Here is a 26,880-nt window from a genome sequence, read left to right as displayed (position 1 = left end):
TGGCTGTGGTGTAGGCTGGCTGCTACAGTTCCGATTCGATCCCTAGCCTGGAAACCTCCATATGTCATGAATGAGGCCCTAAAAAGACAAAAAAATAAAGAGGGTAATTTAAAGAAAAATCACTTTATTCATAGCACACAGATTTACATACTTAGTCTAACACTGTAATGTTAAAAATGCATTTTTTTTTAATTTTTATTTTTTTGCTTTTTAGGGCTACACCCATGGCATATGGAGGTTCCCAGACTAGGTGTTAAATCTGAGCTACAGCTGCCGGCCTACACCAAGCCACAGCAACACAGGATTCAAGCCACATCTGTGACCTACACCACAACTTATGGCAATGCCAGATCCTTATTCCACTGAGTGAGGCCAGGGATGGAACCAGCAACCTCATGGTTCCTAGTTAGATTCGTTTCCGTTGCACCACGATGGGAATTCCCCCAAAAATACAAATATTATCTATTAACAGAGTTATTGAGAAAGGGCTTACCATGCCTGTTTTCAACTAAAAAATATATAAAGGATGGGAGAAATAAACATTTAAAACTCAGGATAAACCACAGATATTCAAATGTGCTATTTAGCTAGAGAAATAAAAATGATTGTTGGGAATAAATATATCAATAAAATAGAACAAAGAATAGGTTTATTTCATACATACATAAAGTATGTGAATATTTAGTACTGGGAAATATGGCATTCCAAATTGGTAGAACAGTGGATTATTTAGTAAAAGGTTGAGAGGCAACTACACAGACATTCAGGGAAAAAAAAATTGTGCCTATACCTCACCATTTAAAATAAACTTCATTTCAACTCAGACTTTTTTAAAATGTGAAGAGTAAGACACTAAATATACTCGAAGAAAATATGAGTGACTATTTAACTTTTGAGTAGGGAAAGGTTTTCTAAGGATGGCTATTCAGATGAGAGAAAATTACATTTGAAACTGTAAGGCAAAAACATTGGGTGACAAAGAAAATAGTTGCAACATAAACCAAAAGTTCAAAATTGCTAATATAAACATCATAAATCAACTATAATAAAAAAAAATTTTAAAGCACGAACTAGCACACAAAAAAACTACTACTATAAAGGGTTAAAGTGAATTAATAAGAAAACATAGGAGCTCAGCGGGTTAAGGATCCAGTACTGCCACTGAGGTGGCTCTAGTTACTGCTGTAGTGTGGGTTGGATCCCAAGCCCAGGAACTTCGACATGCTGTGCGGGCGTGAGCAAAAGTAAGTAAATAAAAATAAAAACTCCCCCCAAGGCAAAAGAACTCTCCTCCAAATATTGCTCTTAAAATTTCATTCATTATTTATTTTGTGCCAAGCCCATGATATGCAATTCATGCCATTATATACCTGGCATATAGCCAGGCCTATATTACATTCTGAGGATATAGCAGTGGGGCAAAAAACAAAACAAAACAAAACAAAAGGCAAAGTCCCTGCTATTATGGCACTCTTACAGTAGCAGAAAGAGAAGAGCAATGAACAAAAAATAAAATAGGAGACACATGTTACAGAAATAAAAATAAAGCAGGCAAAGAGGACAGCAAATGTTTCAGGGAATGGGATAGCAGTTTTGTACAGGTAATCAAGGAAATCCTGGCTGAGAAGGTGACATTTGAGAGACCTGATGGATGTGAGGGAGCAGGGGCAGGCCTCTCTCTGGGTGATCCAGTCAGGGAAAGCATGGAGGCCAGTATGATTGGAACTGAACAGAAGATGCAGAGAAATGGGGTGATGAGGTCAGAGCAATGAGAGAAGTACAGGGAAGAAGCAAATCACACAGAGCCTGGTTGGCCATCACAGGAACTGTATTTTGTTGAGAGAGAGAAAAAAATCTCTCAAGTAGTTTCTGAGCAGATGAACAGGCATTTAATAGGATCTAAGGTGGCAGTTAGGGACCACAGGATGTAGAGGGGCAAGGGAAAGCAGAGAAACCAGAGAAGCAATAGCAGTAAACCAAGCAAGAGATAACTAAGACCTATACAGGGTTGCAGCCACAATGTGAAGAGATTCTGGATGTATTATGAAAGTGAACACGTTTTGCGGAGAGATGCGGATATGAAGCATAAGACAGAAAGAAAGAAGCAAACATGTCTCCAAAACCATGACCTGAGCAATGGTAGGATGGAGCACCATTAACAAGTTTATGAAAGAGCAAGCAGGAGACAAGTTTGGGTAAAAGATAAGGGGTTCAACTTTGGACAACTTCAGGTGACTAATAAAGAGAAGTCAACAGGCAGTTGAATATTTCAAGTCTGGATTACAGGGTTTAAACTGGAGATGTCAGATTATACTTAGTATTAATAGTATTAATATTTGAAGACATGAATGCAATTACAGAATGAAAAAATTTATTTATTTATTTATTTATTTTTGTCTTTTGTCCTTTTAGGGCCGCACCCATGGCATATGGAGGTTCACAGGCTAGGGGTTTAATTGGAGTTGCCGAAGGCCTACGCCACAGCCACGCCAGATCTGAGCCACGTCTGCAACCTACACCACAGCTCACGGCAATGCTGGATCCTTAATCCACTGAGCGAGGCCAGGGATCAGACCTGCAACCTCATGGTTCCTAGTCGGATTCGTTTCTGCTGTGCCACAATGGGAACTCCAAATTTTAAATAAAATATTATCTGTTGTCTATGGGATAGGCAAAAGTGAAGAAAATGAGTATCATTCAGCATTGACTAATGGGTAAGAACAAGCAATCTCACATCTGGTAACTGGGAATGTAAATTTTCTGAGAGGCAGCATGGCTCTATTTACCAAAATCATAGCTGTGTATACCCTTTGACTAACCAATTCCTTTTATAAAAACACATCTGACAAATTTTTTTAAAAAAACTAAACGCTGACAGATATAAAGCTAGTGAGCTAAAATTCTCATGATTATCATATATTTATTTTCTCTGATATAGAAAATCTTCCATAACATATTTTGAGTATCAAAAGCAGAATGCCAAGCATTATATATAGAATATAATTTATGCCACACACATAGTAACACAGGATGGAGTCCAGGAAGACATTCCAAAACACTAAGGAAGGTTTTCCTAGTAAAGGGAACAGTGGTATTTGACAGAGTTTTTGCTTTTTTCTTTAACCTTTCTTTGATGTTTTAATTTTCTACAATGAGTAGGTGATATTACCATAAAGACACTTTTTCATTTTTAGAGTGTCTATATTGACACAGAGCGTTGCTTCAATCTTCCAAAAATACGATATTTCACCCTAACTCATTCTTTTCTCTTTTTCCAAATCTAGGACAAAAAATAAATATGAAGTTGCTTGATTATGAAAGAACTTGAGACCTACGTTAACCAAACCAAAGTCACAAGAGCTAGATAATGGCCTGAAGTCAATAGCATATTTCAAGTAATAAGCTGGTAGTGCACAGCCAAGGGAATAAATACTTTGTCAAAAAGACTGCAATACCACCAATGAGTTGTAATGGCATGACTTAAGACAGTCTCAGCATTCAATCTCATTTAAGTAAGGCAGCAGTGAAATACTGCAAGTTGTGGACAGAGAACTTCTGCCTCCAAGTACCAAGTAAAATTAAGTTTCTTAAAAGGTATGTTATTCTTCAATTTTTCATCTCTACAGGTTGCCAAACTTCCACTGACTTGCTAATCACATTATCCTTGAGCTACAGAATATCCTCCTTCTAAATCCAAGTCACTGATGACACCACTATCTGCTGATGTAATAAATGAACCAGTCCATGAACTAATACTGTGAAATACACTCTTTTTATGCACCATGTCTGATTATTGCTGCAGATGTAGAAAATGCATTTAAAAATACATTGCACTATTTATAACATCTAATAAAAGCTCCAAAAATGCTTCAGAAGGTTTATAACCTATTTTTTATACAATAGTTGTCAAATAATCACATTTCTAGCCACCAAACCAAATTTTAATTTCATGAGAGCAGATCGGCATTTTCATCAGGGCCAGTCACAATTAAAAATGACAACTGTGACTGTCAGTAATATATACTGCTACATACTTAACAGTATTACTGAAAATGGTATTTCCTCTTTCAGTCATTTGAAAGCAAGAAAACTATGACAAATTTGGGAGAAGTAAGTAGAAATAAAATAAATTTTGAAAAAATATTCGAGATATACCTGCTACAATTATTCTCTAAAATTTTTTCATTATTAAAGCCTGCATATCATTAAGTATATTACTGTCCCACTGGGTCACTTAATAAACCTAAGACTGCATTAAAATGTGTCATCTGACTGTTTACAAGGTCTGTGGATTAAATTTCTACTGTCAGACTTATAACTGGCTTCCTTAAAAGGCCTCCTCTTCACACGAATACACACACACACACACAATGAAAAGAAACTGGAGAAATAGGGAAGAACACTGTTTCTTTAAGCTAGTATAGAAAAACATAGCTCATTCCACACAGAGGAGTTAAGATTATAAAATTTAGGTTTTGTTCCTATAGAACTAGAGTCTTGGGTGGCCAGCCTCAACCTTTCCATTCTTTGAAAGCCACAACTCATTGGCACAAAGCCATAATCCTGAGAAGCCAACTGGTGAAGTCCCCACAGCTATAAGAATATTCTGCATCCGAATTCATGGGGGATGGGTGCCAGGACCTCAGAGGATACCCAAACCTGAGGATTTCAAGTCTGTTACGGAAAATGGCAGAGCATTTGCATACAATCTATGCATATCCTCCTGTATACTTTAATTAATCTCTAGATTACTTATAATACCTAACATAAGATAAAGAGTTGCCAGCACACAGCAAATTCAAGTTGTGCTGTTTGAAACTTCCGGGAATTTTTTTTCCAAAAAATTTCCATTCATGGTAGAATCCATGGACATGAAACCTGCAAACACAAAGGGCCAACTATATACCCTGAATAGGGGAAAGGGAATTTGCTAAAAGAAGAAACAGTCATAGGCTTTCAGATAAAGTCGCCCCTGGAAGGCAGCAATTTAGATTCCCACTCAGGGAGCTTTCCCTTCGACAACACTGCTGAGACAGTATCTCATATTTCTAATCAAGGACGCCCCTAGCAAACACTGCTTTGACCACATTATCTTTGGGCTAGCTGATGTGACCATTAACTTAAGAGTTCCGCCTCTGCATGGCCACTATTTACTACAGCTAGTCTAGAGCCATACAAAACAAGTTTATTCTCTCTTCCAAACGAAGCTCTTTGATTATCTGGAAACAGCAATTGTCCCCCTTCATAACGGTCCAGATAACAGTCACGTGTTGTTTCACACACGAAGATACAGTTTTCAGATGCATCACTGTAATTGTAAACTAGAATTTTCTGCATAAAGGTAGGCATCCTAATTTTTATAACTCATACATAACAAATCACAGCAGCTATACTAGTTTCTCTGGTGGGAAAATTTGTTGCAAGGCAAGATGGCTAAATAAACTGGTAATCTTGCATTGAACATTATGTGCCTTCCAGAGAGAAATGAGAGAGCAATGGACCAATTCCACTCCCATCAAAAAATTACTCTAAAAATTAATAGCAATCCTTTAACAACAGTTCTCTTATAATATGAATTCCTAGAAATAAAGAGATAATACAAATTAGGATGAGAATAGGATTCCAGATATTTGGAAAAGACAGAAAATAAAATGTGTGTGGGATACGTGTGTGTGTTTAAACCACCACCCAAGTATTTTAAGTGTCAACATCGCCAGAGGACATATTCCCAATTAAAACCCTCATAAAAACTAATTTACTTTCAACATAATACAGATGAAAACAAAGTCTAAAGATCAGAGTTAAGAATCATTTTTAAAAAATCAGTTTCTAATTTTAAGTATAAAATACTCACTATGGAATATTAGGTTTAAAGCCCATTTTTTAGAGAAAATACTGCACTTAAGCATATTTTAATTATAACATATAGTTCTGATTTGAACATTCCTGGTTTTCACTTGGTTCAGGTTTGTGGTATTTTTCAGTATAATACAAATTGTTGTAGAAGAGAGAAGAGTGTCTCTTTTTCAAAAATATAGTAATTTTCCATTTATTTTAACTTAGCTTACAAATTTACGCCATCTATTTACTAAGACTTTCGATATCATTTAAAATTCACTGTCCTCTGTAATGAGGGTTCACATAAGTATACTTCTTATCCTTATGCTAAATCTCCCGTTAGCTATGCTCTGAGTCACAGTTTACTTTGCAAAGATTTTTGTCTTCTCTAGGTGTAACAAACCATCACCAAGTCATCGGCTATGGTTAAACTATCTATTTTTTTTTTCAATCCTCTTTCACTTAATAAGCTTCTAGTAATAGGTCTTTTGGGCTGAGAAACGAATCAACCACACTTGGTAGAATTTCACTAGAATAAAAAAGAAAGGGATAGGGAAGGATATCTATGTTGTACTAAATAACATGTAATAATACATGAGAAAAAAGAAATACACTGGTAATGAAGAATTAATTTAATGATAATAAAGGAAAATGGGTTGTTTTTATTTCTGCTTTTTCTACCCCAAAGGGGAAAGAACAAAACATTTCTGGACAATCATCCTCAAGACCAAGGGTGTACTTGAAGAAGTTTTGTGAAGAGAAGCTATTTTTTAATACATGACATTGATTTCCAAGAAGACAAAAAGGAAGCAGTGATAAGACATCTGCCTAATATCATTATTAATCTTCTCAAACACCCTGTAAAAGTATTTTGAAAAAGAAAAACTACAAAGGAGTCCTTGCCCAACAAATATTAAAACACATTATGAACTATAATTATAAAGTAGTATGATACTACAAGGGAACAGAGATTAAATGGAATAGAATAGAGTATAAAAATAGATTTGTGTGAGAGATTCAACAATATATGATAGCAGTGGTCATGAGTCAGTATTTCACTCCAATATCTAAAAATAAATTGATGGATTTGGAGTTCCCATTGTGGCTCAGTGGTTAACGAATCTGACTAGGAACCATGAGGTTGCGGGTTCGATCCCTGCCCTTGCTCAGTGGGTCAAGGATCTGGCATTGCTGTGAGCTACGGTGTAGGTCGGAGACATGGCTCAGATCCCGAGTTGCTGTGGCTCTGGCATAGGCCAGCAGCTACAGCTCTGATTAGACCCCTAGCCTGGGAACCTCCACATGCCATGAGTGAGGCCCTAGAAATGGCCAAAAAAAACCAAAACAAACAAAAAAAATTTGATGGATTAAAACACTAAGAAAGAAACGAAATACAACTTTTAAAAGCTCTGAATATTTGCATCATCTTGGAATAAGAAAATTTTCTAAATAAGACATAAAACTCAGAAGTTATAAGTACTCAGAATCCATGTCACACTGTAAAACATAAAATGTAAAAAATTCTTTATCCAAAAGATGCACAAGTTCCCTTGTGGTACAGTGGATTAAGGATCCAGCGTTGCCACTGCAGCAGCTCAGGTTGCTGCTGTGGCATGGGTTTCATTCCTAGCCCTGGAACTTCCACATGCCGGAGGGGCAGCCAAAAAAAAAAAAAAAAAAAAAAAAGATGCAAATTGATTGATAGATGGGAACAAATACTAGAAGCAAATACAGCAAAGGATTAATATTCATATTATCTATAGAACTCCTAGAAATCATGAGAAAACAGCCGAATAGGCCAGTAGAAAAAAGGACAAAGAGTACCTACTAGTATTTCTCAGAAGAAATGGAAATGGACAATAAACATTAAAAGAACAGAATTTCACTCACCATTGGCAAAATGCAATGAAGTATCACTTTTCAATTCTCAGACTGAAAAAAATAAAGGCTGATAAAATCAGATAAAGGAGCACTTCCATCACTACAAAGTGAAAATGGAGCTTTTCAGAAAGCAGTTGGACAGGAATAATCAAAACTTAAAAGTAAACTTTATATTTGACCGATAAATTCCACACCTGGAGTTCCTGTTGTGGCTCAGTGGTTGACGAATCCGACTAGGAACCATGAGGTTGCAGGTTGGATCCCTGGCCAAGCTCAGTGGGTTAAGGATCCGGCACTGCCATGAGCTGTGGTGCAGGTGGCAGATGTGGCAAGGATCTGGCGTTGCTGTGGTGTAGGCCGGTGGCTACTGCTCTGATTAGACCCCTAGCCTGGGAACCTCAATATGCCATGGGTGCGGCCCTAGAAAAGACAAAAAAAAATTTTTAAAATAAGAAAAATAAATTTCACACCTAAGATCCATTTGCATAAATATTCTTGGCAAAGTTATAAAGTTTTAATGTAAAAGGATGTTCACTGAAGTATCAAAATAGTGATGGTTATAAAAAATAAGTAGCTTTATATGAACCTACCTGAAAAGCCCTCCAAGTTACAGTGTTAAGGCAAAGAATGTCTTGAATGGCATCTATATCCTAAAGCTATTTACATTTAAGTATACTTTTCTCAGGAATTTCCGTTGTGGCACAGTGGAAACAATCCAACTAGTATCTGTGAGGATGTGGGTTCAATCCCTGGCTTCACTGTGAGCTGTGGTGTAGGTCGCAGGAGAGGCTTGGATCCCACAATGCTGTGATTGTGGTGTAAGCCAGCAGCTGCAGCTCCCATTGGACCCCTAGCCTAGGAACTTCCATATGCCAAGGGTGTAGCCCTAAAAAGCAAAAAATACACACACACACACACTTTTCTCCCAGATGGGCAGCTGAAACCTTGTGCTTTTCTCCAAGCTTCACCCTAAAGAACTTCTTACACAAAACCATCAATGTGGAATGTGGAAGTTCCTGCCGATTTTACTAGGGTGATGAAGGAGGTGGTTAACTTGTACTTACAGCACCTAAAAACTTCCCACGGGACCTAGCACTCTGGAATCTCTCCTCACATTCTTTCTTTCCCATTCCAGTGGTCACCCTCCCCAGTTTCTACCCTCATCTTCCCAGCTCTGCCACCTAACCACCTCCAACTCTGGCCTTCTCATTTCTAATCTTCTTTACTCCAACCTGTTACCATGACTTACAGTATGTGAAAGGAATTATGCTGAGGAAAAAAACTTAATTTTACTCAGTCTAGAAAATATTGTCCAGTTATCAGGATCACTGGCCTTTGAATATTGTAGTAGATGTAACAATAATTAACAAATAATATGTTCAACAAGGTGTACAGTTTTTAATACACTTGGGAAAGCCCAGGGGCTATCCAGTGGAGAGGGGACTGAAATTGTGGTGTGCAGGAGAAGGGAAGGTGGGTGGTGCTAGGGATTCTACCCTAAGCTGCATACCTGATTACCCATGTACTCGTGTATGATTTTAGGGATTTATTTTCATGAGATAGATATCCTACAAAGGAAATAAGTGAAATAATTAAATTAAAAAATAAAGAAATGTCACCTCCCTCTCCTCCAACATTTCCCTTTTTGGTTTTTCAGAAGGTTACAGGTGTGTACACTTGATCAAGTAAATTGAGTGAGGTGAGCTCAAAACCCTGGGCTGGGTTGGGCTCAGCTGGTCAAGAGCAGGGTAGAGAACAAAAGCAATATTCCCCACAGGTGAGCTCCGGAGGTAAAACCCAGTCTGAAGCTTTCAGGCAAAGCCAAGAATCAAAAGCTAGAGATCTGGGAGGCAAGGCCCTGTGCCCACAGGAACTGAGGTCAAGAAAGCTCCCAAAAGCAACAAACGATGATGCAGTTCAGACAAACACCAAGGTACAGTCTTTAGTTGATAGCTCTTCAGTTAATGTTTGGGAGTTGAGGGAGTAGAGGAAGTGGAAGCAAGCTGGGAGGGAGGTTCCTCTATTAGAGTCAGAGAATAAAAGGGATCACTGATTTGGCAGTAAGTGAGCTACACGTCATCTCTCTATCTCAGAGCCAGGAAGGGGTTCAGAAAAATAGAACAGCACAGTATCTACAAATGAAAATTTTAAAGAGTTCTTAGATATATGTCTCAGGATCACCCAGTGTAGAAGGAATAAGAATGATTTTTCAATTTATCGCTAGATCACTAATATGCTCATAAAGTCAAGAAAGAGAGTGAACGAGAGAGGCAAAAATGCTGCAATACATATTGTCATTGTAGGTTTACAGAAACCACTTCTCATAGTGCAATTACTATTTAAGAATACTAAAACTTATTTACTTGGGATAATCTTTTCATGGATTTTTATTCATTCAGAAAACCCTCGCTACATTCAAAGCACAATGTGGTCAACAGGTGCTATGAGTTAAAGTACAACCTCTATCTTCAAAGCTTATTGTCCAGTACAGAAAATAAGGTGCTGACACTAGAAACTGTATAAAGCCATCTCATCATCCACCTAAGAAAAATAATTTAAACAGGGTGAGCAATTTACCATGAGCTAAGTGAGCTTCAGAGAAAACATCTGTGTATGCCATTTCCCTCTGTTAGGTTCAGTTCCTGCATGCCCCTTACTGTGGGCATCTCATCATTGTGAATGTACTTCTAGAACACAAAAATAGATAATTCTGGACAATAAATCACCTTAAATGAGCCACCTACTACTTCGTCTATGGCACATCTAAAGAAGAGAAACCTGATGCAAAGCTGAAGGAAAAAGTGGCTGTCAAGGGATTACTGAACCATCGTCTTTAAGTCTACAACCTGGCACCTTCCTTAGAGATTGTCAAAGATTTTTTATTATGTAAAATCTATGCCATATACTATGGTTTTAGAACCTACTCAGTAATTTTTTTATGGAGAGACTTTGTCCTTTTCTTTAATGTCTAATAGGATTTCACCTGTGCAAAATCTGATCTGCAATGTCTCTCAAACTGTTTGATCATGACCAAAAAAATACTTTTTATATCAAAATCTAACACATATATGCACAGACTCATACACACATATATTATTTAATTAAATGACCCTTATACATATATTATTTAATTAAATGACCCTTACTCTCTATTTTCCATTCTACTTTTAACAACTATTCATAATGCAGTAAATTATTTCAATATTCACAATAGTCATGACCTAAACTCTGGAAATCAGTGGACGAAATGTTAGTATTGGAAGCCCAATGGAATTATTTTAGGAGAGGTTGTGACCAGAGTTCCTCATAGGCCTCTGATGTTCATCTCTAGAAGGTTACATAAAGGGTCAGTTAAAAAGTTTTTTTTTTTTTTTTTTTTTGAATAGGCACAGCTCTGTCTCCCAGGAGCTTGATTATGACTTCATCAGGACAAGACTTCTCTGTACTCATTTCTATCATCAAGCAAGTACTGCCACTCTAGGATCCAAGATGGCTCAGTCCATTTAGACATCAGGAAGAAGAGACCACTGTATACTTATCTCATTTTGTTTGTATTAAATTTGATAGGGAACAGAATGAAGACTAATTAACTAGTTTCTGTTTCCTGTGGTTCTGAAATGCTTGTCCGATTGTGATTTAAAGAATCAATGTATACAGTTTGATCCAGATAAATAATCTTTATTTTAGCCAGATTCCCCACCCCAAAAAAAAGATACAACTATGAATCAGGTTAAATGATTGTCAGAAAGGATTAAGGAAAAGAAAAACTAACTTGGACCTACTGAACTCGCATAACTGGTTAGATGATGAAACAAGTAATTAAGCTTTAGAATCAGAAATCACTCTTCAAAATGTCATTCCCTATTATCATAATCACAATGAAATATTCTTTTTTCAAGCAAATCTAAATGTTAAAGGAATTGACCCAAAAATAAGTCCAATAAAAATGCACAACTTATATAAAAATTCTCAAGTATAACTGGTTGAAAATAACAGCCTCTGGTCATGCTAAGTGATGAAGATTAGTGTGACTCTTAGTTATTTTTTTCCTGCTTTCCTTGCATATCCTACTTTTTCATTTTATAACTGGCCATTAACACATGATGCCAGTAGAAAAAGTTGATGTGTTTTTTCACCATAACTCTTAAGAGAGTATTTTAGACATTTTCATGTAACCATACCAAATACACACTAGGATCGTAACACAGTGAGAAGTACAACTGTCTCCAGCAGAAGGACTGAATGTGCTTTCCACTTTGGAAATTACAAGCATCATTCTTTCTATCCTTCCTAAGACATCATTATTACTTACATATGATTTACGGCTAAAAGCATGAGAGATGTTGCAAAGATCCTATGCCAAATTCCCAGATGGCATATAACATAAGCCAAACTGTGAAAAACTCGTAAATGTGGGTAGATCAGTTTCATCAAAGAAAGGGGTTCCAGAGACTGAGCAGGAAACTAGCCAGATAATTTTTTATAGGCATCTAATTCCAAAGCAGCAGTAATGAATGTGGTCCTGCCTCTGAACATATAATGCTTGAGTTAAATACAGGGGCGGTCAGCAGGAAATTAGACAGAGATGGTTTGGTACACTATCAATCAATCCTGTTTATACTTTCATAAATCTGCCTTTTTTTTTCTCTCTTTAGACTGAAGCTGAAATTGATATCATAACTTAAGTGATTTCAAAAGAAATAAAATGATGTTTGAAAAGTCCCAATAAATACAGAAAGAGCTATAAATCCAATGGAATACTGCAATAAAAAAGTAACAAGTTATTTGGAAAGACATTGTATATATGTTACTGAACAGCATCCTAAAATACATCAACCAAAATCAATAAGCAAATATTTATCACATCACACACTTAAACATATATTTGTAGGATGATGAATATATTTACACAAGTTTTCTGAATTCAATTCAAATATTACTTATTATCTATACAAAGCAGATAAGATAAAACTAACACATTCTGAAACAAGAACTTAAGTGTAGCAAATCAAACAAAAATCAATAGAGGAAACAAAGAGATTACAAATTAAAGAGAATTCTATTAGAAACGTGGGAGAAGTTAGAGAGGTCTGGCTACGTTGTTTTCAACATGGCTCTTATAGAAAAATATAAAAAGCTGGAAAGGAAGCTGAGGTCTCAGTGTAGAGAACTCCGAGTAGCAGGAGAAAGTGCAAACGCTGTAACTTACATAGGCACTGGAAATCTACTTAAAGTATTAGGGTACAAAGTGAAAGTACAAAGTAAAAAATAGAGTACAAGAGTGACAGAGTTGTGCTTTGGGATGATTCAGCTAGTCAGCTGGATAAGTGGGAAATGATAAGTAACAAGAAGTTGAATGAGATGGGTCTTAAAGTGATAAAGATGAGCCGTGATCAGGATGTTGGAATGGTAAAGTAATGGATGACTATGAAGGTGATGAGACAATGTAAAGGGTGGAATCTTTAGGAACAACCTTCTGATTATAAAAGGAGACTAAGATTAAAGATAGAGACAGGGATAATTAGATGTGTTTGTCTAATTAACAGAAATTAACAGAAACTTCCTAAAGTGAAGTTATGGATCAAGTAAGCAGTAACAAATGTGGGACAGAAGCTTGGGATTAACAAAATAAATCATTTGGAATTCATCAATACAGAGTTTGTAGCAGAAGTCACGAATGCAGTCGACATACAGCACACAGCAGAGGCCTTACAGTCAAAGCATCCGGGATACCCCCTGGGGGAGGGAAGACCAACAAAGTGTTCAGAGAAACTGGCAGAAGACCCAGCAGAGTCACTAAAATGCACCAGATATTAAAAGAATTTCCAAAAAGAGTGTCAAACTTTATGGAAAGAAGGAGGAGAAGTCTCTGCAATTATTCTAACACTGGGTAACATTTTACTTGTGAGAAGAGCTTTAGTAGAGGGGTTATGGCCAAAGTGAGTGGTTGGAAAGCAGAAGCAAGATCTTCTCTAATTATTTCATACATACACCATGCCCTAGATACACAAAAACCTCTTAAGAGATAAATAATTGGTAATTATATATGTGTATGTGTGTGTGTGTGTGTGTGTGTGTGTGTGTATAATTCAGCAAAAAATATGTATGTATATATAACAATATAAGTAAGTTTTTACCTTCTTGTGATTCTTGTAAACATTTCTGTGGGCAAATCCCTTTCCACAAAGCTTGCATTTGTAAGGTTTATCTTCACTGTGTATTACTTTGTGGGCACCCACTTGATCAAGCCTCTTGAAAGATTTATTACAAATCTCACAATTATAGGGTCGTTTTTCTGTGAAAAATGAGTGGAGACAATCTCAAATCTATATAAAGGTAAAGGATAAAAAGAGAAACATCCTTACCTTGTATTTCTTCTTATGGGTAAGCCAACTAAAACATGATCCCAACAATTGAAAAAAATCTACTACCCAATCCATCTGTTACATCTCTGAGTCTACTCACAAAAAGAAACATGGGCTTGTTCTTTTATTTACCTATTTTGCCAACTAAACAAAGTAGTTTAGATATAAAGTTTAAATTCAGGAAAGAAATCCTACATCTAGATGAAGAATCTGCTGATTGGTGTGTCAAGGTCACACACTGAATGCCAAGGGGGAGTGGAGGTAAAGGGCAGACCTGCCTCCTGCCTGGGGAACGGGCTCCACATATACTGAGCTTCCGATTCTCAGAAGAAACTACATTATTGGATTGTTGTGTAAAATCCACATTTATACAATATTCATGTAATGTTGACAACTAGATTATTCAAACTGAGCATATGTGAAGGCCCCCAGTTTTTGCTCTTGTATTTTCATTGGCCAAAATATCAATATCTGTCTCCAAAATGGCTATTCAAAAACATTCTGACATCAATGGCCTCTAATTATAGACATTCTAAATTCTAGATGGAGACTTCCTAGAGCACAAGTTATTTTCAGAGCTGTATTTTAAGTCTGTATAACAAACCTATTACTCAAACTTGCTCAAATAAAACAATGGCTTTAAAGTTTTTATTTTCAAAATGTATTTATAAATTTCTAAGATTTATTAGTACCTTAGAGTGTGAAAGTATTTAGCAATGCTGAAGCTATAATTATTGAATCTCTCCTAAATGTCAGACACTCTGCTAGCACAGTACATAAATGACCTCATTTAATCTTCACAGCAATCCAAGGTAGGCTATCTTTTCACAGAAGAAAAATACAGAAACTGAGGCTCAAGGGGGAGTAGGTAACATACTAAATGGTGAGTTTGAAGATCTCTGATTTCATTTAGTCTAATCACCTTTGCTTTAGAAATAAACTGAACTTTGGAGAAGTAACTTGGCCAATCAATGGCCAAGCTAGAACTAATAACCAGGTCTCCTGATTACTACTCTCGGTGCTCCTAAAAACAACGAAGTGAATCTTTTGAAGTAATTTCAATAAAAATGAAAAAAATATGTATTTTACCTGAATGGGTGATCATATGACGTTTTAGCTGATTAGCTGAAATGAATTTCTTCATACATTCTTGACAATCAAATATCTCATGAATCTGTAAGAGGTTAAATTGACAGTTAAGTCAATTGTCAAAACAAAAAAACTGTACAGAGCTCTAGTAAAGGTATAAATGTGTGGACAGTTGCTAGTTCAATAACCAAAATATATATTATAATTTTGAACTATATATTACAATTCAGCCCTAATATGTCCATACTATCCTACATAAATTGAAAATGCAATGTACATAAGTTACCTAGTAGAAACATATCATTAAAAAATATTTGGAGTTCCCATCATGGCGCAGTGGTTAACGAATCCGACTAGGAACCATGAGGTTGCAGGTTCGATCCCTGCCCTTGCTCAGTGGGTTAAGGATCCGGCGTTGCCGTGAGCTGTGGTATAGGTTGCAGACGCGGCTCGGATCCCGCATTGCTGTGGCTCTGGTGTAGGCCACTGGCTACAGCTCCAATTCGACCCCTAGCCTGGGAACCTCCATATGCCAAGAGAGCAGCCCTAAAAAAGGCAAAAAGACAAAGAAAAATTAAAAAATAAAAAAAATAAAATATTTAAGGTTGCACACTATCTAACGATGTAATAGAGCTGACCTATAAGTACATAATAAATTTATACTCTCTGTAAAAAAATTAAACCTAGTACATATTAAGTCTCTGTTATGCAGAAATTTGGACTTGGGAATATGTAAGTTGCCAGTGAAAATGATCCTTTATAGTAGTCAGCCTACTTTAAACTTAAATATATGTAGTAAAGTACAAAACATCAATTACCATGAAAGAAAAGACAAATGATTCTGCAAAACATTTAGCTCACAGCAAAACTCTCACACCAGAGGAGGATCACAATAAAAAAACAACTGCAAGTTTTATTAGTTTTAAAAGTTTTACTAGTTTTAAAAGTTTTACTAAAAAATAAGAGAGAAGAGGGTAACTTCAGCAGACAATTGGCTAAATAAACATAATAAATGAATATTAAGTTTAATTCTTCCCCCCCACCCCAGACCAAAGTGGATAGGTGGTATGAAAAGTAAAAGCTCAGTGTATTATCAGAAACAAAGTTCTAAAAAGAATGTATTGCAAGAAGCCTTATATTAGAGATGGTGATCAGCCCAATGAATAAGAGAATCACACTGTTTTGCTGAAGATTCGAAAATGGTTTTGGCAAAGTCATGTTTTTGTTTCAATCTCACTAAAATTTGAGCTCACAAAACTAAACCTCAAATAAGCAAAGGCCCTTCTGCAGGAAGCCAAGATACTGTGGTTATGACAGCAGAACCAGGGCCATTATAGAGTGAAAGTCAAGGCAGAAGACCGGGAACTGGTAAAGCAACAAAGAGTGGGGGGACTGGTAGTTGGCTCCCCTGATGTAGGTGACCATAGAAGAACTGAAGGCATGGAGGGTGAAAAGAGGGCACCAAGCAGGAAAGCAAAAGATGGGGCAAGGCTGGCAGATTCATGGTCTGCAGTCTGTGCCTTAATTCTATACCCAACCACATGGCAGGCAGGTCCGAGGCTGCCATGCCACCTTCGGCTTCTGTCAAGTCTGATCTTGGTGAGTCAGTAAAAGCACAGAAAAGGTAGAGAAACAAGAGAGAGTTGAAAAATGCCACTCCACTAGAATCTGACTTATACCCTTGCTTACGTGCAGTGGCATCTAATCTTAATCAGGGGACATCTGGGGTCCAGAGAGTTCTACTGTCCCTCAGAAAACAGTCTAAGATCTACACAAGTAAGTTCTCAGAGGTACCACATAGTAGAGGAGGACTTCGAGACTAAGAAATTTTAAAAGCAACATCTTCAATCATCGAAGACTCACACAGCAATGATATGAGATGTAATGTTTAAAGACAGTGAGAACAGATTTATATTCTTTAACTTTTTCTGTAATATATATATCTTTTATAATAACAAGATACCTAAAAAAGATGATATGCTTTTTGAGATATACATAAATGAAAACATACTTAGTTTTTATTTTAATGTTAAGTTTATATTAGTATGTAAAAAATTTTAAATTATTTATCCATATAAAAATGGCAGCTGATAAAATACTGCAGAGTAGTACTCATATTTGTTCACTTAAATCTCACATCTACTGAAACATGAAACATTTTTAAAGGAGGTATTGAACTGATATTCCCAAAATTATAAAACAGAATATTTATCATACAGAAAAGGAATTTTGCAATATATTTATAGTGGAAAATTCAAGTCAAAGCTATTTTCTAAACTCCTAAAAAAGTTCAATGAAAAAATCAGATTTAAAGTAAAAATGACAATGATACCTAATGTAAGTAAAGCACATTTTGTAAAATATCTAGCTTATTTACTAAATTGATATGAAGGATAATAACTTACAATTTGAAGTCCCAAATTAAATAATTTTCAAGGATTATAATATATCATATGTAATATAGAATAGCACACAGTAATGTAAGATACTATTCTAAACTACAAGGTAAATTCAGCATATTCATGAAGCACCATCTACTGGCAAGATGAAATACTACAACCAAACTCTATTAGACATTAGACATATCCAACTACAAGAAAAGAGTCAAAAAACTGAGTCAATAAAAGCTTCCTAGGAGTTCTTGCTGTGGTGCAGTGGGTTAAGAATCCGACTGCAACAGCTCAGGTGACTGTGGAGACACAGGTTCAATTCCCAGCCTGGTGCAATGAGTTAAAGGAACCAACACTGCCACAGTTGTGGGGCACAGCTGCAGCTCAGATTCTATCCTTGGCCCAGGAACTTCCATATACCACAGGTGCAGCCTAAAAAATAAAATAATGATAATAATAATAATATTAAAATATTAAAGCTGTCTGTGCATTCAGAAAGGCTACATCAGAGAAGCTGTGCTATAATGGAGGAAGTACTGCCCTGAGCTAATAAGGTATTAACAACATTCTGGGAGTTCCTGTAGTGGCTCAGTGGTTTACGAATCTGACTAGGAACGATGAGGTTGCAGGTTAGATCCCTGGCCTTGCTCAGTAGGTTAAAGATCCGGCATTGCTGTGAGCTGTGGTGTAGGTCACAGATGTGGCTCAGATCCCGTGTAGCTGTGGCTCTGGCGTAGGCCGGCAGCTATAGCTCCGATCAGACCCCTAGCCTGGGAACCTCCATATACCGCAGGGGTGGCCCTAGAAAAGGCAAAAAGACAAAAAAAATTTCTGCAGAGACAACTCGTCTCCACCATCAAAATATTCCCTGGGGAAAAAGTTCTTATATGATGAAGAAAATAAATGAAAAAGAGGGCATTTTTCAGAAATATGCCCCACAACCAACTTTGCTGAAATATTCTATTTGGTAAAAATAACTTAAATTTCTGCTGCTTAAGATCAGGGAAAGAAATCAGAGAATTTAAAAAGGATGAAGATATTTAGAAAATGTCTGTTCAACCAGATTTAATCATTCTGTCTCAGCCTAGGTTCTGCTTCAGAAGCCTTAAGAGAGAAGTAAAAGAAGCAGCTTCTGGATTGGAGTTCTATGCAAAACTTATTTTTTAAAAGTAGTTTCAGTGCTTGCTTCAGCAGCACATATACATTTGAAATAATACAGGGAAGATTAGCATGGCCCTTAAACAAGAATTATTTGCAAATTTTTGAAGTGTTCCATATTTTTAAACAATCTGATAAAATTACCATTTGGAAGCTGAAAAAAAAAAGTTTCATGGAATTTAGAGATTTAAAAAAAAAAAAAAAAAAAACCACTGATCAGTTCAAAGTCATAGTTAATAAATGAGAGACCACAGTCCCAATGTTACATGGAAGCTTAGTGACACTCACTGTCCTCACTCCCAGTTCAGTGCCTATTCCATTACCTTTCCCTAAGGATCAAAATAACTGGACATGTGGGATATAACCTCAGACATCTTAACAATTCAACTATCTTACAGGTCAAATCCACAGCATATGGCTGGAGCTACTGTACTGAATACCATGTGAATTTTAAACTCTGCAAAGTTATCTTGGAATATATTTACACACAAATAAAGAGACAAAATTCAATTTACAAAGCATGATGAAAGTAATTTTACTTTCACTAGTATCATTTCCTCTCTCCTTTGGTATTAAGTGACTAAAAGAAAATATTATATGCTTCTAGACATTCTGAGAAAACAATATGCGAAATTAGGAAATAACCATTTCTATCTTTGTTATAACAATATGATACAACTTGTTTGGACTCTGTCATGATCTGAACAAAAATCAAAGTTCTATTTTACTTTATTTAATTTATTTATTTATTTAGTCTTTTTGCCATTTCTTGGGCTGCTCCCGCAGCATATGGAGGTTCCCAGGCTAGGAGTCAAATCAGAGCTGCAGCTGCCAGCTTATGCCAGAGCCACAGCAACGCGGGATCCAAGCCGCATCTACGACCTACACCACAGCTCACGGCAATGCCAGATCATCAATCCACTGAGCAAGGGCAGGGATCGAACCCGCAACCCCATGGTTCCTAGTCGGATTCGTCAACCACTGCGCCACGACGGGAACTCCCAAAGTTCTATTTTAATTCTATTCTATTGCAAATTGCATTAACTAATGCTAATGTTTTTAGGGTTAATAACTGCCATTTATTTTGCAGGTTAACTTTCACATTAAAATCGTAACTTGGTAAGTTTTATAATTACTACAAAATGTATTAAATTTAGTTCCTCCCAATATAGTTGACCCCAGAACAAAACCATGGCCTGGAGGTTAGGCTTACACTTACCCTCACTGCCAAGCCATTTCCCCCTACATTCAAGAAACTGTGTTAACTTCACAGTAGGCCTTCCACATCTGTGCATTCAACCAACCCCTGGGAGCAGCACTGTAGCATGCATTTCCTGGAAAAAATCTGCTGCAAGTGGACCTGCATGGTACAAACCTGTGTTGTTCAAGAGTCGACTGTATAATCATTAGTTTCTGCTAACAACACTTTGACATACTTGCACATTTTTTTTAACTCTTCTCTCTGTTTTGCCAGACTTAACTATAATATTCATCCACTTCGACAGCTAAATGTCATTCCAGAGTGTGTTATATATACAAAAATACACAAAATAGATGGTTTCCTCAAATATATAGTATTCCCTGAGCAAAGAGCAAGTGGTTTACTGTTTGCTCAGATGTTTACTGAGCAAACAGTAAACCAGTATGAGGTGGTGCAATGAAGGACTTAGCTAGACATGACATTGTATTGGAGAAATAGTTCTACTAATTCTGAAGAACAAAAATCAACTCAAAATATTCTTTTGGGAGAGTTTACTTTTCTGCATGTCAGCCTTGCACTTTGGAATGTTAGTAGTTAAATTAATGACAAAGCACTGTCTTTACAGTATTAAAAGCAACTAGAATTTTTCATGGCAGATACCATAAATGACTAAAGGAGCTTATATGCTGATGAGCGTTAATCTTTATCTTACCTTCCTATGCTCCTGTAGACTTGATGCTGAAGAACACTTTTTATTGCACACAGAACATATGAGCTTTTTCTTAGGATCCCCTAAACAAAAACAACAAACAAAATGCTATTATGATTTATCTGACACTATTAAGAGTAGCGTCAGATACAATGTTTCTAGGTGATATATAACTTCTAAACAGTATTTCATCTTCTGAACATACAACTCCAAATTTCAGTGTTGTAGATGTATCCATTGAACTTAGATAAAAAGAAGAGGTTACACTTTAAACCCTGCCTTTTAAAATTTGAGAAAAACTCACTGGGTCACCTTGCTGTACAGTACAAAATTGACAGAACACTGTAAACCAGCTATAATGGAAAAAAAATAAAAATTGTTAAAAAAATAAAATTTGAGAAAAACTCAGCTTGATATACCACTTTCTACATATATAAAATAGTTATTTCATCTTCCCATGTATTAATTTAGTACTAAAGAGAAAAGCATACATCCATGAAAAATTAAAATTAATCAAATGTGAGAACTATGTCTAGATACTCATGTTGCAACAGAACAAAGGGTGGGGAAAAAAAAATTAATTATAATGTATACATGTAAGGATAACTTGATCCCCTTGCTGTACAGTGGGAAAATAAAAAAAATAAATAAATAAATAATAAAATTAATCAAATGTGTTTATAAAAGAAAAAAATGGATTTATCAATTCCTAAGTTTATTTTCCTAGTTTCTTTAAATTTTACCAGAATATCTGATTAAATCAGCTGGAATGGAATTCACAGGTTATTCTCTTCAGCACTAGAATCTATGAGTGTATGATTTATCATCTTAATATTAAACCAGAATAAAGTAAAAATCAAGAACAATAAAATATATATATTAGCATTCATATTATTATACAAATCAAAATAAAATTGCATTTTGTCTTCATATAATAACTATACATAATAGCTCATTTCACATTTCAAATTTGACAGTAGTTACAGAAGACTCAATAAAACAAAAATTTCAAATGTGATATAATAACAGTATCTGTACTACCATAACCACAAAATAGTTTTTCAACTTCTGATTGATTTTAAATATTCGAAAAAATAAGTAATAGAATGAACCACCATTATCCATCACCTGGCTCCCAAAATGACTAATCCATGGCTATTCCTGCCACAACCTCAACCCCGCCCCACTCCCCTACTTCTCTATTATCTTGAAAAAAATTCAAAATTGGTAAAAAAAAAAAAAAAAGTATTACAAAATGGTTTTATTTTATTAAAAGACTATGTTTGAGAGAGAAATGCTTTTAAAAAAGAAAGTATTAAATTTTGTTTTATTTTTCAAGATACTTATTTCATATAATGCACTATTTTTAGCATGCTAAATATTATATCCATGAAAAATTTTGTCGATAGACAAGCAATATGGCTATTAAAGGAGGAAATTCTCCCAAGACAAATGAATATCTAAAAGCACACGTGATCATCAATTCTCTCTATATACTTATTATATATGAGAAAGACTATTCCCTCTCTTCCAGCTTGCATCAGGCTGGGACTTCCCTCCTTCACTCTATAATCCTTTATTGCTCTAGCTGATCCTTCATATCAGCTGCTCTTTGAGAGGATACCTATTACTTTCTACCAGATAAGTTAGAATTTGAGGGAGAGAAGAGAAAAAGAAGTGAGATTTCCACAACCACCCGTTTCAGTTTATCCCAGTACTCCTGCCACGGCTCCTCCAGCTAGAATCAGAGGCAGCACATCAAACCCCATCCCTACTCTTCAACCTTTTCTCTCCTCCTAACAGCTTTTATTCTTCATCATACAACTGGAATCCCAGCTCCTCTGAGAAGAAGTACGGGGAAAGTATATGACTAATTGCCTGAGAATGTAGATAAATGTTATCGCCTGCATATACAAAATCTCTTGGTCAGCATCCACAGAATCTAATCAAAAGAGAAAGATGGTTAGAGTGGTTAGGAAAGTCAGCCACTTCACCGTTTCCTCTTGAGTAACTGGGAAGGGCACTACCCTACAAGCATCCCCAGGTTCGAGGACAATAGCACCAACAAGGCCACAAACAGACTTTATACCATTTTAGTTTTACTCTTTTCAGCTAAGTCTGATATTTGATTTTCAGATTCAGCTTTCAAAAACAGTTTAAATGGTAAATTTGGTTGTACATATTTTACAATAAAAAGAAAAATGTCGAAATTTAAAAAATAGTCAGAAACACATTACTTACAAAGGCAGGAGATGCATGCAAAATTAATACAACCGTACTGATATGGAGCCACTTAAGTACTGCCAAGTTTCAGCACAATGTGGATTAAGTGTGTTTCTAGGAGCTGGTCTGAGGACCCACCCACTAGATGGTACAGTTTCTATGGAAAAATATGATCCTTATTTAAAATTTCAGTTTCTCTCTTCTCAGCATCTTCAATTCATATCACCTAACAAGGAACATTTGTCATCGTCAGTGGTAAAAGCTGCAAGATCTCTTTTTTTAAATATCTTTGTCTTTCTATACTAGAGGGTTCCACAACCATATGTGTGAAACACTTTTTTCCCATTATTCTGAATATGAAAATTCTTTTCCCAAACGTCTATGCAGCTGAGAGAGGAAAGGAAAGAACCAAACAAGAGGCTATGAATGAGAGACAGATTGTGTACCAATTCTAGCAAAAAGTATGCACAGTGGCCTTTGGTTGAAAAATAGTACGTTTCACATTTTATATGATCCACAACATATAAAAATAAAAAAAACTTCCTTTTATAAATTATTTCCTACAAAATCACCATGAGTTTTCAGAACCAGTAATATTTTAATATCCAAGACCAATTACAAGAAGCCTCAAAGAAATTATGCTTATGGCACAGTCTGAAGTCCACATGTCCAGTAACAAAAATGCAAGTTTCCAGAGTTTCAACATGCATCTGGTTTTTTACTTACTTCAGCAAAGTTAACTTTAAAAATGACATGAAAGATGTTATAATACATTGCAGACAAAAATGGAGAAAATTAATAACAGCATTTTAAACATAACAGCTTTAAAAAAAACAAAAACTATGAAGAGACAGGTCTATTAAAAAGTTACGCCTGCCTTTTGCAAGTATAGGAGAGGCCCAAGTACAAAGAATTCAGAAAAATGCCATCTTCTGTAAATCAACCATATTCTTCAAAAGGAAAGGAAGAAATCAGAACACTGTAAAATCTGAGTGACAGGCACCATTCTGAAGGAGTATTTCACAAGGCCACACCATCTACTACCCTGAGCTTTCTATCTAGCTTGCACTGAGTGTGCAGCTCAAACTAGTGGTGTGAAGTTGGACCTAGTAGTCACGCTCATACTAGTTTATTTAACTAGCATTTGACAATGAACAAATATAGGAAACAAGCTGAGCACAGATTATCCTTTTCTCCCAAATGTGAGAATAAACAACATAGGAGAAAAGTAATACACTTTCTTTACCTCCAAAAAGACATTTCTACCCAGAAGTCAAGGGCATAGTAAACACATGAGAAAAATACAGGTACAGAGGGATATGAGAAATGCCAAGAACCTCAGCCTCCTCTAAGGAGGAAGTAAAAGTCAACTCTGACAATAGTCATCTGTTCAACTTAGTGCAACAGATTCAATCCCTAAACCGAAATACATTTACCATGTGCTAAGCAGATGAAATCTAACTGACAAATTTTCTATTTGTCTTACTGTTCAGCTAGCCATTAGAAGGAATTCAAATAGTGTCTGCTTTTTAAATCCAATATATTCAATTCCCACATCAAAATGTAGCCAGTAATTTTCTCCAGTACAGGAGAAACATAAGGATCTTTACAGATATTACTGTAGAAATATTAAGGCAGAAGGGCATTACTGAAGTGTTTTAAAATATATCTACTAAAAGAGAAATTTCACATGCTAAAACATTAAATTTATTTATTTAAAATATTAATGCTCCTGGCTACCAAGCACAACTAGGTTCTAACCTAGGTTTCCAGTTATAATTAATTCCGAGATGGGAAAAATGACAAATATCACTAAAATCAACTTAAAAAGAAATAATGTTCAGTGGAAGAAAAAAAATCCTGCTGCCAAGAGTTCTACATCTGTGTGAAATACAATGGAAAAGCAAGCCCTCTTCCTGAGAGTGAGAATTAAAAACAGATCGCTGCAGCCTAGAGAGAGGAAGCCCTTGAAAAACAACTCTCCGATGACTTCTCACCGGCGTGGACATTTTCCTGGTGTCTTCTCAGGGCATCCTTGCTCTTCAGCCTCTTCCCACAGCTGTCGGCCTTGCACACGAACCTGGCATCTCCCCGGCAAGTCTCCCGGTGCTGCTCAAAGCTACAAAACAACCAAGAAAGGGGAACACGGAGAAGAAATGGTGAAGACACCTCCAAACTTCCAGCATTGTGGCTGGCTTTTGTAATGCATGCTCCCCAGAAGACTTGCAGGGTCATGACAAGCAGTACCTGGGCAGGTTAAGAAGGAAAGCCCTGAAATTCTGTAGCCATATGATACTAAATCACTAAGAAGCATGAAAGCATGCATGCCAAAAATGACCCACAGCTATGCAACAGCCATCTGATAACTCAGACACAAAACCTCGATGCTGAACTGAAGGAAGAATTGCAAACAGAGCACTGAAAACTTCGTGAAGAATCCTTCAGACTGCTTTTCGCTGAGCACTGAAGAGCACTGAGGGGAAATAGAAAAAAAAAAAAGAAAAAAGAAAAAAGAAACAAAAACTCGAAGTCTAAGATAGAAACTTAGGAAAATACCTCTACTTTGTATAAGGTCACGTTCATCATCTCTCTTTTCATTCTGTCTTTGCCCGTGAAAATTTTTAGTAGCAACTAGCTTAGCCCTAAGACTCAGCTCAGCAAAAGTATCTTTGATGTAGAATATATAATACTAAATTCAGTAAAAGCTGATTAGAATGCAGTTTTTAAATCTAGTCATTAAAAACAATATAGCTCTTGCTTATGTTTTTAGTGTTCGATAGAATTGCAAAATGTATAACCTCTTACTACTATAAAACTTAAGAATTTTTAAGTTTCGAGCAGAAAATTTTCATCTCAAATTTCATAACCAAAAGTAGATGCACATATGAAAAATGTCTTAATATGAAATAAAGCATGTTTCAGAATTTTATTTTAATGAATAAAAATTGAAACAGTAAGTCTATGTTAGAGATTTCTTGCTCATATGCAAGGTGACATTCTGTTAAAAATAAAAGTTTATAAATGTATCTACTGCTCACTTTTAGTAATTCATGACACTGTAAAATATTTAAGAAAAAGAGTAACATTATTTATTTATTTATTTTTTTCTTTTGGCAGTGCTCATGGTATATGTAAGTTCCTGGACCAGGGATCAGAACCAAGCCTCTGCAGTGACAGTGCTGGATCCTTAACCTGCTGCACCACAAGAGAAGTCCAGTAAAAGAGTAACTTTACATGCTGCTAATACAAAACAGATAAAATAATAAAGGATACAGAGCAATGGGTGGGATCCTTTCATTCATTTCATCATCATATCCCATATCTACTCATCTTTAAATTATTTTTCCAACGTGGCAAAGAAATAAACAGTGCTAAACAGTGCTTCCCAAAATGTTCCTGTATTCTTTATACTCTAAACTCTCTCCATTTCTTAAACTTTTTTTTTTTTTTTACTGATTTCAGAGGGAATATCAAATGCAGACCACTGAAACTCGATCTGCCACCTCAAAGCACTAGCTAAATTATGCATACTGGATTTCAAATTAGCTTCATATTTAATGGCAAGTTATTAAACGGACAAAGAATGATTAGCATAAACAAAGTTTACCTGTTAAATTTCATATAAAGAATGTTTCAAAAATCAACATACTACACTAAGAAAAGATAAGTTAATGACAATGACAATAGAGAATGCCTAATTTCTATACACATATCATCACACATGCACGCAGGTTAGAAACTATAAGAACAAACCAAATGGAGCAGTTAAACAAAGTGTTAGCTTATAATTTTAAAAGTACTCACTGTCTTTGCAAAGCCTGCTTAACTGGGAATTTCTTCCCACAGCTCTTGCACTTAAATTCTTTCTCCTCTGTGGGTTTCTGGTGCAATGTCTGAAGATGCTCAGCAAGAATTTCCTCACTGGTAAAACTTGATTCACACTGGGGACAGGCATAGTCCTCTTTACAGCCAAAGCGATCTGAATATTCACAAGCAAGCAGATTTATAAGACAAAATTGAAGAGCC

General features: G+C 36.0%; 1 protein-coding gene across 7 annotated transcripts in view; it reads right to left on the bottom strand.

The window, feature by feature from the left end:
- PRDM5 (PR/SET domain 5) overlaps positions 1-26,880 on the bottom strand; it is a 195,644-nt gene that overhangs the window by 71,474 nt on the left and 97,290 nt on the right. For 4 of the 7 annotated variants that reach the window (XM_021101643.1, XM_021101640.1, XM_021101641.1 and 1 more), the window contains exons 5-10: positions 26,659-26,833; positions 25,235-25,327; positions 24,852-24,973; positions 20,635-20,714; positions 15,174-15,258; positions 13,857-14,014 (exon numbers count right to left, since the gene is read on the bottom strand). In XM_021101643.1, coding sequence (XP_020957302.1) covers positions 13,857-14,014; positions 15,174-15,258; positions 20,635-20,714; positions 24,852-24,973; positions 25,235-25,327; positions 26,659-26,833 — 713 coding nt within the window. The remainder of the gene's footprint in view (positions 1-13,856; positions 14,015-15,173; positions 15,259-20,634; positions 20,715-24,851; positions 24,974-25,234; positions 25,328-26,658; positions 26,834-26,880) is intronic. The other 3 variants (XM_021101642.1, XM_021101645.1, XM_021101646.1) reach the window with 1 other exon arrangement.

This window comes from Sus scrofa, chromosome 8 (assembly GCF_000003025.6).
Source record: "Sus scrofa isolate TJ Tabasco breed Duroc chromosome 8, Sscrofa11.1, whole genome shotgun sequence".
Classification (NCBI taxonomy): Eukaryota; Metazoa; Chordata; class Mammalia; order Artiodactyla; family Suidae; genus Sus; species Sus scrofa.
The sequence above is the reverse complement of the archived record's forward strand: the minus strand, read 5'-3'. Positions and strand labels throughout refer to the sequence as shown.